Source organism: Nicotiana attenuata, unplaced genomic scaffold (assembly GCF_001879085.1).
Source record: "Nicotiana attenuata strain UT unplaced genomic scaffold, NIATTr2, whole genome shotgun sequence".
In the NCBI taxonomy this organism is placed as follows: Eukaryota; Viridiplantae; Streptophyta; class Magnoliopsida; order Solanales; family Solanaceae; genus Nicotiana; species Nicotiana attenuata.
Genome location: NW_017671446.1, coordinates 236,038 through 250,336, shown reverse-complemented (window position 1 = coordinate 250,336; position 14,299 = coordinate 236,038). Strand labels below are relative to the sequence as shown.

Below are 14,299 nucleotides of genomic sequence, written 5' to 3'. Positions count from 1 at the left end.
ATTTCCTTTTTCTTTTATGCATGAAGAAATTAGTTCATTCTGCAGGTCAGTTCATCTCTCTCCGTAAAATTTCTGCAGCAATTAAAAACACCAAAAAGAAATAAAGATGTTGGGTGTTATGAATTTCTTCACGAGGCTATCTTTCTTTCTCATCCTCGTTTCAACATTATGCAATGGCTATTCGACAAACCACTTGCAGCCACTGAAGTTGGATTTCTTTCCTCCAACCTGTAATCGAATTGAGTGCCCAAATTATGACTTGATTCAATCTGGGAAAGACTATGAAATTCGTCGCTACAATTCATCCATGTGGATGTCTACTACACCCATTGATGATATTAATCTTTATTCCGCCACCAGAACTGGTTTCCTCAGGTTAATATTTATATTCCCTCTTTGTCCCTCTAGTTCCCTTTTTCAATTCCTTTCAGTTTTGTTGCATATTTGGATACGTTAGCAGCACAGTGCACACCAACACTAGCATGTCCGTTTCCTTTCCAAGGAACTTAGGGGTCATTAGGGGTCATTTGGTACAGGGGATAAGGATAATAATCTCGGGATAAAGTATGGGATTAACTTTATCCCATGTTTGGTTTAGGGTATTAGCTAATACCAGAGTTACTCGCTTGGTACGAGGGATAATGGATAATTTAATACCGGGGTTAAATTTGAGATGAGTTATCCCACGCTTGGTTGGGATTAAATCGCGATATAATTAATCCCCGGATTAGTTACTCCAGGATTGTAGTGTTACTTTTATTCTTATGAGAGTGTCGGATAACAATTCCAGAATAACTAATCCTGAGATAACTTGTTTCCCAACCAAACGACCCCTAAATTGGCAGGATTAGCTATCCTATATAAAAGGTGCAGGGATCGCTAATCCCATGCGATATCCTACCTCATGGCATATCCTAGGATATCCTACCATGGTACCAAACAACCCCTTAGAGGCTTACTCACACGTCAATTAATTGAAATATATCGACCATTAGAAAAAAGATACTAGGAATTATGTCATGGCAGGCTACACTGAGGCAGGTTACTTGCCAATTACCAATTTACAACTATTTTGATCTAATAAAAAATATGATTCAGTATTTAATTTTGGATGCTTTAAGCATATTATAACCTGCACTATTTTACAAGTTACTAATCTTGCTTTTTATGGTTAGTTATCGTGTTATTATTTGGCTGACCGAATAGCGTAAAAGTGATCTTTTGCACTCTCAGTATTTAGAAGTTTTTTAATTGAACTTAAATCTTTACACTTGAGATATTAGTGCATCCATTTGCAAAACATAAAAAAAAAAAAAGGGTTGTGTTGAACTTTGCCTTGGCAGGCTATTCGATTACATTCAAGGGAAGAACAGTTACCAGGAGAAAATAGAGATGACAGCTCCAGTTATCACTCAAGTAAAACCAAGTGATGGACCATTTTGTGCATCTTCATTTGTTGTGAGCTTCTATGTACCAAAGAAGAACCAACCAAATCCTCCTCCAGCTAAAGGCCTTCACGTCCAAAAATGGAGCAATACTTATGTGGCCGTTAGACAATTCGGCGGATTTGTAGCTGATGTTGATGTTGCAAAAGAAGCTGCTGCTTTGAGTGCTAGTATTGCTGACACTAAATGGGCAGCAGCCGTTGAAAAAAGCCATGCTGCAGATAACACTACAATGTATACAGTAGCGGGATACAACTCTCCTTTTGAGTTCAAGGACAGAGTTAATGAGATTTGGTTTACATTTGATTTGGACAAAGCATCTGCCATTTGATTCTGGACTCTTTAACATTTCAGGAGACATGAAACTATCTTATTTTCTTGGTTTGTATTATTATTAAACAACAGTTTTGTATGACCACAATGCTACATTATATATATAGCAAATAAGATAGGTTGTACAATGCAATCTGATTCTGAGGATTTAATGGTTAGTACCTCTTTCAAGATCTTTCAAAATAATCCAAAATATATATATGGAAAAGGGCTAGACCATATTGAGTTTATTGTATGCAGTTTTATCTTGCATTTCAATAAGATGTTTCCCGTCACATATCAACTACTCTTAACCATTTCATTGCAAAGAACTTGTTATTCTTTTTGGTTTCGGGGAGGGGGAGGCTGCAACTATGCAGATTATTTATCGCACAAGTGTGTTAAGAACTTGGATACGGCAAGCATATTTACAACTAAGAACTAAGAGCAATGACTACTTGTTTTCTTGAACTGAAATGATTGATGTGCTCCATTCAATAAAATATTGATTGGCAAAATAGAAGCACAACTTGTACCTAGCTAATTCGACATATAGTGACTTGGAATTCCAAGAAATTAAACATTAGATGGAAAGTAAGTTTGATGAGGTCCAAATCTAGGCTCACTACCATATTTTACATTTACACCAGTACTACTATCACTATGAAAACCTCCAGAAGGAGGAAGAGTGACCTGTCTTGGAACTCTAGCCCCGTGCACCCGATCGAGGCGTCCGGCAGCCACACTTGAATCCAAAACAGAACCCTTCCTTTCTGAAAAGAATCTTGTATGTGGTTTACTACTCGAAAACATACTACACGCGACAGTTCTGTTAGAGGAACGGTCTGATGCGCATAAGCTGTTGATGATTGAAGAGAATGGATCAGTAGCGCTTGCATCCGCATAATCAACAGTGCTAAAAGAGTCTCTGGTACTCTCAGTTGTAAAAGATGCTTCATCTGAGCTTGTAAAGAGGGACCAGTCACTTGATGTAGCATCTGAAAACTCTGCGGTCATTGACTCCGTGTAAGTTCCCACAACCGGCGGTCTATTTTTATTAGCATTCCTGACGATTCCACCGGAGGTGCAATCAATGATGTTGCCGTTCAGTTCCGGTCTGTGATTCGTATAAGGATCCACACCAACAAAATGATGCTCTGCTTTTATCTGCTCTGGCCTAGAAGTCTTTGTTGATTTTGGTGGGCAGTGCTTTAAAATCCCCTGAGCCTGTCTTCGGCAAATCCTTCTAGCTGGCCGTGGATATGATCTACAAAATTTTATACTATTTCAATAAAGGGATCTTTACATCAGAAAGATTGTGTTGAAGCTTAAATAAGATACAATGACAACAAAAACCAGCATCCAAATTGGCCAAATTGATCTCCAGAGTTAATTCCTACAGTGCCTTTCTAACGTCAAAGCTCTGCAGTGCTTTACCTCTTATAAAATAAGATATATGCTCCTTCCGACATCACCTGGCTCATGGATACAGGCTGGACCTGGTATCAAGATATGCAACTTGTGAGAAAAGTAGGACAAGATACTAAAGCAACGACATGTAACAAGCACAAAAAGTCATAAAATCCACCATTCACACAGTTACCTACTAGCACAATCGCCAAAGATGCATTAATTCCTCAAACAAGAAAGTGGACTAGAAAGACATCAGCAAGCACAAATGGAACTTGACATTCATCATTACTAGCATGGTATGTGCACTAAAATCCAGCTTTTCCATTATTGCAGGTGAAGCTAAGTGTCAAGAAACTAGAAAGGCAACTGCCATATCTTGCATTACAAACAGGTCAACCAAAAGATAAAACAATCTGATATCATGGATGTCCTCATCACAACACAAGTAATTCAAGAATAAACAAGCAGACACCTACTATTCATCAAGAAACGCTTAAATGCCTCTTGCTCCAATACCTTTTTGATAAGTAAAAACGATTGTTGATCAGAGATGTCTGAAAATAGCAGTGCCTCTTGCTTTAATACCTATATTTCTCATGGCATGGCGGGCCAAGAAACTTACAACTAATGGAAATTCGATTATCATTAACCATTGGGTCTGAATGACATGGCCCATATGAAGGAAAAAGGAACACTTCCAAGGAGAGAAAAAAATATCATCAATCACATCCTGATTCTAATTAATACAGACGCGTACAAGTTCCTCAGATATTTATTCCGTGTGTATTCCATGCTAGCAACCTCCTACCAGTTCAATGAGACAGAATTTGCAGGCTTGCAAGATTAGTTTTGGAACCACAGAACTCTATTTTCTTGCTATCTTTCCCATCTCTAGCAACAAAGGAAAACGAAACATGGAAAACTAGTTCAAGAAAAAGAAAATGTGGAAACATGAAAAAGCAAAAGATTTCCAATTTTTTCCCACTTAAACATTTCTTCTTTAATGATTGAAGAGTGAGATTAAATGGCTAACCATGTCGTAAGTGATTAAGTTCATTTTCATCGCCTATTGCGTATAATCTACACAAGTATCCTTTTTTTTTTCGGACACAAGCATAATAAAAACATCTGAATCTCAGAAACTCAGGCTTCAAACTACCTCAGTATCATCAATTCTGAACCAATTGCCTTGTCGGTGTAGATCCTTCACGTAGGATATGTAATGCCCAGAAAATGATGCATTTAAGGTATCCAAGTGCACAACAACAGCATAAAGCATGTAAAGTGGAGGAATGTCATCTGTCCCAGTCATAAATGGTATCATATCCAGCATATCCGGAAAAGTGATGCACTTATTTATCTTCCCATAACTTCCTTCCTGATAATTATAGAAGAGAGGTTACACAACAGCTGAGAATATAATATTTAAAACAGCAAAATATAGACTGTAAGACTTTTAAGTGCCCAGAACTTAAAAAAGGAAAGTTACATCATGACTGAAACTTTTTTTTGCCTTTAGAAATGAGACAAACAATAGATTCAAATTTCAATGGAGTGCCTTTTGGGAATGAGACATAAACAGTAGTTCCGACGGTACTAGAAACCGGGCTTGAGAATTAGAGGTATATGGGTAAAAGATTTGTTGGACATCTAGGACGGCTTCGGCATTGTCTCGAATACTCTCAGATAACCAGCAAAAATCATAAAGGAAGTAACTAGTAGTGGAAACAGAGAACTGGCACTACTTCTTGGTTTAAAAGAAATGGAGCAACCTTCCTGATAAAAACAAATGCCTAATAAGTGACATCTGTAAAAAGCAGTACCTGAAATCTCTTCAAGACAATAGTCAAGATATTTGGAGCCTCCTGTATGCTCAACTGTTTTTGTGCACGAACATAACAAGCGCACCTTTAAGGAAATATGAGCAGAAAAGTCTTTTCAGTTTCAAGAAGTAATATGCATGTCCAATGGGTAAGCAATCTACATGTGGGATTTTAGTAAAGCAAGTTCACATACCTTCCGCATCTATACATGTTTTCCCCATCAAGATCTTCGGGACTTGTAAATTGTGTCAATGCATCTTCAAGTGACTCAACCCAACCAAAGATCTCCAATGAGAGATCCATGATATTTTCGTAGCACTCCGACTCGTGGTGGCATCTCAGACATTTGACCTGGCATCATAAGATAAAGCTACTAGGTAAAATTACAAAAGAAAGCATAAAGTTCTTTCAATTTTCCAATTTGAAATAAGTCAACGAGACTAGCAATCTTAGACCTTAGATCTAAGTCGCCCTCCAAAAGTTTGTTGTATAAAGGTCGTTTCCTGCAATCTTGGATCGACAGCATTTTCTCCACCCAATGTCTCCAAGCATATAGATTGCATAGAAGCAACAAGAAGCCTGCACACATATAGAACAACTACTGAGACACAAATAGGTAAAAAAGAAAAAATCAAGCTTCCACTAAAGTCATTAGAAGAAGAAAAAAACTCCATTATTACATTTCCAAGAATTACAAAATAACCTTTCTGCATAGGTATTTGTTTTCATCATTAAGATTGGACGAGAAACAAAAATGTTATTTCATACAGACCTTAAAAACTCATGAGCATCTTCTTGACTGCCATTGCCAATCTGACCATTAATGCTCCGCATATGCAAAAGAATCCTGCTTGGCGACAGAGGACCTCCACTTTCTCTTAACATCATCACATGTTGCTCAAGTTCACACATAAGGCACCAATCTCTCCTGCAGTCTGATGTACATGTAATAGATAAATTTTGCAATTCATCTAAAAAAGAAACAGAAGTAAAGGAGGTAAAAAGAGTGAAATTACAAGTTCTAGAATGTGATCTGCGAAGTAGGTAGATTGTTAAAGGTTTTGTGAAGGTCAGACACTGCAAGACAGCATTGGCATAACAACTGCAAAATGAACGAACAACTGATGTAATTGACTTGCTAATGTTCAGGCAAATTTACCAATTGGACTAATTTCTGTTTAGGATGTATTCGATTTTTTAAATAAACAACAAAATACATTAGGCACAAGGATAAAGATGTCTGAAACATTACCTATTCCCGCAATTTATGATACCTCTGGGCAACAAAGTGAAGTCTTCATATTCAAATAACTTCACAAATTCTTCATAAGGAAACAGCATCTGTTCATTAGACGATTATTAATGGCTCATGTCAAAGCCCAAAACAAACCAATGACATCATGAATCAACTGCAACTTAGAATTCTCAAGAACACCCAGCTAATCAGGCTTTATTGATAATCTATCAATAGAGTTTCTCCGAACCTAGGTGATTCTCAATAAAAAATTTAATTGTTAAAGTTAGTCTATTGGATGAAAACTGACCTTTAGTTTCTTGTGTTTGTCAGCCCTGGATTCTATAGATTGATGTCTATCAACTTTTGATGATTTAACCAGACCGAACATTCTCATAATGCCCATGTTTGCAACCCCACTGCCTGCTTGTGGAGAGACGGCATCCTTTCTTCTAGCATTTTCTGCATTGTGAGGACTCAGTAAAATGAAAGAGCAACATGCAGCTATTAGCATATCATAATCGTCAAGGTCACATACTTGACTCGTCAATATTCTGGCTCTTCCCTTCCAAACCTGAACACATTTCTTCTTTTGATGTTTTTGGCGCTTTATGGGACTTTTCTCCTTGAGAATGTGATGCACTTTTAGCTCTACTGCTTCTCCGTGTTGAAGTCTTTCCAGAAGCGCAAGTCAATGGAATTGCCTGAGTGCTGGTAATGATGCCTTCTCGTATTAGACTTTCTTCATCAATCAACTCCTGATTATTGCATGCACTCATTTCATGGCCTTCTAGATTTGATGAACTCGAAATGTGACGATTTCTTGAGATGTGTTCTCTCTGCTTTTGCAACATATGGCGTTCTCCCATTGTACTCATTAAATCAGCTTGTTCACTATTGAATCCATCCGCGATGCTATCATGTTCCAAAAACTTGGACTCACTTTCTCTTGACTGCAACAAAAGAGAACTCAGCTTAGGCAAATTAAGAAGCAAACAAAAACTTTTGCACTTTCTGTTGGAAAAGAGATAACCTTCTGGTTCATAGAACGTTCTTTTGAAGAGGTAGCACATGAGGAAGTAGTAACCCAAGATTGAGAGGCTAGCTCAGAACTCTCGGACATGGTTCCTTCCCCTCTTCTTAATATGTCTCTGTTGCCTTTATGTAGTCTCTTGTCTACAGATCGTCTCCCAACTTTTGGAGCTACTGATGTATCCGTTGCCATACTAACAGCAGTAGGGGGGAGTGATGTGATAATGGGTGTTTCAGAGACACCATCTGGAGGAGCTTTGCCAAGCCATGACTGATTAATGTTGCTGTCATTGTACTGCGCTTCAACATAGCTATCAAATGACACTTCTCCCGGGAATTCATTAGTCAACGCAGACTTAGAGAATGAGCTGTTGCAGTTGTTACCCAATTGATGACACTCTAGCTTGTGAACCTGTCTCCAGTGGAGAATCTGACACTTCCCTGAGCTGCATAATTTTCATCATTAGATAAGAAAACAGTTGGCTCAGAGTCTGATGAAACAATACAAAGAAAAAACATAAGCATTAGATAAATTTTATTGTACCAATCCAAATGCTGCTAAGGATCTGCTTTTTTATGTCAAGAAAACCATATCACAGGTTTATGTAAACTATCATAATATTACAGCCTCATCTAATCCTTTTCTATTCACACCCAAAACTCAACCAAACGTCTTGCGACCGTTTCCCCCCTTTACCTACTTGTTTCCTTACTGCTTCTTTCATGTTTGCTGAATCTCTCTTTAATGAGGGAGGAGGTTTGAGCTCATCATTAATTCTTCCAAGATGAGTTGACTGCTCCTGACGTGGAAAATTTAGAAACAAGATAACTTTATCTCTATCATAGGCTTCTTACACTCACTAGTTTAGTCGAGTCAAAGAGCTGATGTGTCTCAAGAACCTGTCCTCGTACCCAAGAAAGATTGTTAGCATGTTTGCCCAAGCTTCTAAAATCAGCTTATTTTGAGAAGTGCTTTTCTCAAAAGTACTTTTTAAAAGTCTTTTTGGTGAGAAGCAGTTTGTGTTTGGCTAATTAATTTGAAAAGCACTTTAGAGCAGTAATTAGTGTTTGGCCAAGCTTTTGAAAACTGCTTCTAAGTGTATTTTTCTCAAAAGTGCTTTCGGAGAGAAGCTACTTTTTTCTGCTTCCCAAAACTGCTTCTGCTTCTCCTCAAAAGCACTTTTTTTCCTTCCAAAAGCTTGGCCAAACACCTCAATTTTTGGCCAAAAGTGCTTTTGGCCAAAAAAAAGCTCTTTTGGCCCAAAAAAAAAAGCTTGGCCAAACAGGCTATGTGTTTCCATGAAACATTTCAATATCTTAATAACAGAAAACAAGAGGATGACTCAGTATCTTTAGAAGTTGCAATAGATGTAGGCATGGGCTTTTAATTTGGGGTAACACTGCAGTCCTCCCCCTTATTTGTTTGGGACCAACAGAACAAAGGCTGAGGAAGTGGACAACGGAATGAGTTCATGAAGTAATTGAGAAGAGGATGCCCGTCAAAGACAAGGCACTTTGGTAAGTTGGTCACTTGACACTCATTAAGAAAACTACATCTGTACCACCAATTTGTTACATCTCACTGTTCTAAGGTCCATCTCTACGTCGATTGAATACAGTATCCAGAAGCTATGGAGTTCTAACCGGAAATTTCCATCTCCCTTGTGCATTTTGTGGGTCCTCGTCTAAATGAAGGAATCATTTACAAAATTCTTAAAATCTGCCATTGTGGATATATGAAGAATAACCTCATGGGTATACTATTTTCAGCTTGGGGCTGCGACGAAAAATATAGCTATAAAGTTACAAGACAACCCATTTCATCTATCCAAGACGAAAAAAAGAGAATTAAAAATAGAAGCGGAGAAGAGACTGAGAGAGCTAAGATGGGCCATTTCACACTCTTAGACAAGAAAACATTCTTATTTTTGGTACGTCCTGCTTTCCACTGTTTGCTAATTCTGTACAAAACTTCACACAGTTAGAACACAAGTAAACAAAGAGAACTTGGTCATACCAATATCGAACAGATTTGCATTGAGAGCACCGAGTTGTGGCTGGACTATGGCATCTTGCACACTGATGAATCACACTGCTTGGCAAAGGCACAAGAAGGGTAGGGATAATACTTACAGCAGGCACAGTTTCTGACTTAAACGCTTCTTCAGCAGCCCGTTGAGCCAGCAAACCAACCCTCTCTTTCTTTTTGGCTGCCTCATTCCATTTGCCTAGAAGGATATAAGAAACCAGGGGAAGCACAACCAAGACCAAAAATAAAGCAGGAATGTCGGTTTCCCTTGGCTGAAGCATGTTCTCACCAGCAAATTCATGTCCAACTATCTTGCTAAACCTTTTGTAGCTAGCCTGATCTACCTAGCTACAAAAGCCCAAGTAAACCGGCAGCAAATTTTTGCATTGTTCTTGTTAGATGATTCCAGCACCACATTATCTGTGAAATCAAGCAGGTACTTATCATTGTAACCCAACTTGACTACAAAAAGCAAATAATCCAAATGTATAGCACCAAAAATGTAGCAGCCTTGATTAACCCCATTTCCTTTTCAGGAAGAATTATCGAACTTTGGATATTCTAGTAGCAGCAATCTTGCAAAATGATTTTTCATCTAATAAACCTTGGAGAATAAAAGGGCAGCCCTGTGCACAAAGAATCCCGTGTTCATGCAGGGTCTGGGGAAGGGCCGCACCCTAAGGGGTGTGATGTAGACAGCCTACCCTAATGCAAGCATTAGTGGCTGCTTCCACGGCTCGAACCCGTGAACCTACTTTACCGTTGCTCCAAGGCTCCCCTTCTCGGAGAATAAATGACTACAACAAAATAAATACAACTATCCAAACATGCTTTTGCTGTACAGCAAACTTCTCTCAGAAAATTCCCAAAGATCTGTTAAAAGCCACCTTCTAATTTTTCTTTTTTTGATAAGGTAAATTATATTAATCAAAAGGGAGAAAACTCCCGTATACAGGAAGTATACAAAAAGTAAAGAATTTACATCAGAACATGATTCTCTACAAAAGACGCTCAATCTTCTATACAAGTAGGGGCTATATGAGTGCACCAAAAAGCGATCAAAGATAAAAGACTATTCTTAAGATGTGAAAAAGGAGACTCAATCCCCTCAAAAGCTCTCCTATTTCTCTCCCCCCAAACTATCCACCTTCTAATTTTTCTTACTTTTAATACATTCTTAGATGGACCACCTAAGTAGAAGTTATTAGAGAGGTCATGCTAGAGCTTCACCTCGGGAAGCTATACGATAATCACAATCACAGGCTATTTAAATGCATCTAGGTGTAGACAGCTTTATGCTTATCCATATCAGCTACACTTTTGAAACAAAAAATGCAGAAGTGTCCCCTGAAGAGAGGTTTGCATAACCAAAAATGCCTCAAAACCTTGTCCTAATTCTTTCTTCCTGAGCTTGAAATAGTATCGCATAAAACTCATGGTGTTTCTTCACCCTGATTGTGTATTCATCAAAACTTTTAAGTTTTTCTTTTTCAGAATATACTCATGATTCAGAATCCAAGCAAATCATGAGTTTCTTGGTGCTGGTCACGTATCTAAGATGCTCAAGTAGAGCAACAGGTACTCAGTTTTTAGGTATGAACGAAATCAAATAGCTCAAGTTCGTTTTACTTGTCATAACTTAAATGATATCTGAGCTTCAGAACTAACACAAAATCACTTAAGTTTCATGGTCGTGATCTTGTAAATTTGACTATCATGACCAACTATGTTTTCTTTGAGACAGGAGGAAACATACTTAGTTTCCATTTCTCAACTTAGTATCCTAATGGGAAAACTAAATTTCGCCATCAATATTGTGTTTGTCTCGCTAAAGGTTCTTTTAAATCAAATACTACAAATATGAGGCTTTGCTACAATCCCACTTATAGGATTATCTGACAGCACAGTCGGGAATAATTTTCAAATTTCACATTTTTACACATTAAATGAACTACATACTCCCTCTGTTCCAGTTTATGTGAACCTATTTCCTTTTTGGTCCGTTCCAAAAAGAATGACCCCTTTCTAAATTTGGTAACAATTTAGCTTAAACTTACAATTATGCCCTTAATGAGAAGCTTTTATAACCACACAAATACTCTGGGCCCCTTTTTGACTTGTTTAGGACCACAAATTCCAAAAGTCTTATTTTTTCTTAAACTCTGTGTCCAGTCAAACAGGTTCACATAAATTGGAATGGAGGGAGTAACAATTACAGGAACAACCATGCCTCAGTCTCAAATAAGTTGGGGTCGGCTATATGAATCCTCACTGACCACGTTACTCCATTTAAGCTCATCTCATGCCAATATTATGCAAATACAAGTAAAAAATATAAGAAGTTCGAACTCCACAAAACAATTACACATAAACTGATAGAACATATAGCGCACTGAACAATTAAGAACTTTGCAATTTTGAAGTTTAGAAAAGACACAGAATAGCTTTAGTTTTACACATTTTATTAGTGAACAAAGTAAGCTGTGAGATAAATGAAAAGGCAAGTTTTTCTAGAAAAACAAAAGGCTAGCTATGTTAAACCCAAAGTTGATTAATCTTTGACCTATTAACATCATTTATCTATTAATCTGTTCTCTCTTGCTACAATCTGAGCATCAAGCTAGCTTTTTCATATCAAACATGTCACCAAAGATTTCATCCGTCTCTCCCGACGTGCCATTCTTCCTACGTTACTCAACACAAGAGATTAAGATGCAAGATGGAAAGAGCCAATACACATTTCTAGCAAGTCCAAACCACTGTTACTTTAAGCAAGTTTGGAAGCAAGCATAAACTAGTAAACTACGATTTCTCCCTCTTGAAAAACCTCCACAACCCACCCCAATTTTCTCTCTCCTTTTCTTAATTTCCATTAACTTCAAAATGCATTTGTATATTTGCACTTGAATGTTCTATTTACTATTATGTTCTATTAACTTCAAGTTGATTAGGATAGTAACATAAACTCTATTAAGATGCACACAAACGGCTAGACAATAATGTGCATAATGAGGGGTCTGTGGATACAATATTATATCCGCAATATTGTAAACTGACCATACAGAATAGTGATTCCCTCAGACAATAAATGGCTAAATGACTCTTTTATTACAATCTTTAAGATATAACACTATAAGTTCACAAATTTCAGCTACTTCCTCTATATGTCTACTAATATATGCAGACAGCAACACCCAGAATGGAGACAAATTAGACAAACAGAACCAAAGTAAACAACTTCCTAGCAGCTTAATTAGCTAATTTATACATAACATCCAAAAATAAGGGTAACAATCTAAATCAAGAAAGGGGATTGTAAAAAGATAAGTCACAGTCTTTAGCAACCAATAACTCAAACTCAAAAAGTTCAAAGCTCAGATTTTTCCAATTCATAATACTACTAACATAAATGCTATGGTTAGAGAACCCCCAAAAGAGGGCATTCTGAAAATAAAATGTGCACATTTTCTCACTCTCAAAAAATCTAATCTTTCTCAACACCATGCCTTAAAAATCGAATCTTTAACCCATTTTCACTAACAAAAAGTAAAACCCATATGAAAAAATGAGGATTTAGGTAAAAACAAACATAGGAAAACTGTAAAAATCAAAGAAAGATTTGATTAGGTAGCTCAAAATTACCTTTTTTTTCTTTGAAGCATAAAATCTAAGGTAAAGATTTTGAAGACCAGTTTGACCAGTTGTCACTCTCTTGTTTGACCCTTGTAGTTGTAGCTATAGGTCTTTTTCTTCTTCTTCCTCTACAAGTCTAAACCCAGCAAAGATACTTTGATTCCTTAGTTGGTAATAACATACACACAGACACACAGTAGCTCATGCTCTACATTTGCCTCGCTTCTGGCATTCTCACACTTTAAGACTGGGGGAAAATTAATGTATAACCACTCATATCTAATTTTTGGTATGCTCATACACGTGTGACTCTACTATTGGTCTGGGTAGGAATAAGGTTTGACCCACTTCAGATTCAGAAGATCACAGCCGTCAAGGAGGAAGTAAAAAATTAAAGTAATCAAGAGGACAAAGAGGAACGTAAAAAGGGAACATTAACAAATGATGTTTTTTAATGTAGTTGTAGGTTTGAAAGAAAAAGTGGGGCCCAGTAGATGTGTTTGAGTTTCCAATAATGTAAAGACGTGCCACGTGGACGGATATGACTAGGCAATGAGATGGATGTTTGTAATAAGGACTTGCGAATTTCCTTGTTATGTAGTGTTAGGCCATAGAAAGGGAAGGGAAAGAAAAGATACAAAGAGAATTCAACTTTATATGCTTATAAAAAAATAGAGGAGAAGGCGAAATGAGATTAGGTTTCATTTTAGGATAGATATAGACCAATTAAACTATAATAAAACAGGTTTAACTTTGGCCAAATACCTAATAGCCCCTTAAAGTTAGCATGATTAGTCACTTAACCACTCAAACTTAGCTAAAGACCATTTTAACACTTCTACTTGATATAAATATGTCTCTTGAACACTTGTGTTCGCGAGAATACTTGCGCGAATCATTGCTGACATGTCAAATAAACAAAAGAAATCATAATTAATTATAATCAGTGCAACGCTTTGTTTATTGAGTTTATTTTTAACTATTATTTTAACTATTACTAATGATCATACTCAAAATAAAGTAAAAAAACTCTACTTAATTCTCAAAAACTAAATATTTTTTTCTGTGCATTCAATATCCAAAATTCATTGCTCCAATCAATCCGAATATGCTTCATGTAACACACATGCAGGAAGACTCTCTACCAAACTTTTCTATTTTCAATATTCGAACTCAAAATCTCTTATTAAGAATTGATGGACTCTTTCTATTCTACCACTTTTTTTTTTCAAACTAAAACTGGTATTATGTATAAATGATGAAAATAAAGCTAGTAATAAGACATGCACGGGGATATTCTGCAATAATATTCTAACTTTTGACTGTGTTTTCCTATAAATGCAGCTCAAATGCTCACAAATACCGTCATCGCTAGTTT

The 14,299-nt window shown here is 37.0% G+C and overlaps 2 protein-coding genes across 2 annotated transcripts; one reads left to right on the top strand and one right to left on the bottom strand.

The window, feature by feature from the left end:
• On the top strand, window positions 1–2,013 carry LOC109208343 (heme-binding protein 2). The gene is made up of 2 exons (XM_019371446.1): window positions 1–375; window positions 1,344–2,013. Exons 1-2 carry the CDS (start codon window positions 107–109, stop codon window positions 1,774–1,776), a joined length of 702 nt encoding a protein of 233 aa, XP_019226991.1. The 5' UTR covers window positions 1–106; the 3' UTR covers window positions 1,777–2,013.
• Window positions 2,014–2,218: 205 nt separating this feature from the next.
• Window positions 2,219–13,270, bottom strand: LOC109208342 (ubiquitin carboxyl-terminal hydrolase 15). Its single transcript, XM_019371445.1, has 14 exons — window positions 12,931–13,270; window positions 9,277–9,708; window positions 7,261–7,705; window positions 6,766–7,180; window positions 6,538–6,689; window positions 6,246–6,334; window positions 6,010–6,095; window positions 5,766–5,928; window positions 5,449–5,572; window positions 5,187–5,344; window positions 4,994–5,078; window positions 4,330–4,548; window positions 3,195–3,256; window positions 2,219–3,024 (listed from the first exon to the last, which is right to left on the bottom strand). Exons 2-14 carry the CDS (start codon window positions 9,567–9,569, stop codon window positions 2,334–2,336), a joined length of 2,982 nt encoding a protein of 993 aa, XP_019226990.1. The 5' UTR covers window positions 9,570–9,708; window positions 12,931–13,270; the 3' UTR covers window positions 2,219–2,333.
• Window positions 13,271–14,299: the final 1,029 nt, after the last annotated feature.

Excerpts from the sequence above, each read along its gene's own strand:
- LOC109208343 (XM_019371446.1), top strand. The coding sequence starts at position 107 with ATGTTGGGTGTTATGAATTTCTTCACGAGGCTATCTTTCTTTCTCATC. Across the intron at positions 376-1,343 it reads ACCAGAACTGGTTTCCTCAG|GCTATTCGATTACATTCAAG; the intron begins GTTAATATTTAT and ends TTGCCTTGGCAG.
- LOC109208342 (XM_019371445.1), bottom strand. The coding sequence starts at position 9,569 with ATGCTTCAGCCAAGGGAAACCGACATTCCTGCTTTATTTTTGGTCTTG. Across the intron at positions 6,096-6,245 it reads ATCATAAATTGCGGGAATAG|TTGTTATGCCAATGCTGTCT; the intron begins GTAATGTTTCAG and ends TTCATTTTGCAG. Across the intron at positions 3,257-4,329 it reads TCAGAATTGATGATACTGAG|GTCCAGCCTGTATCCATGAG; the intron begins GTAGTTTGAAGC and ends TCTTGATACCAG.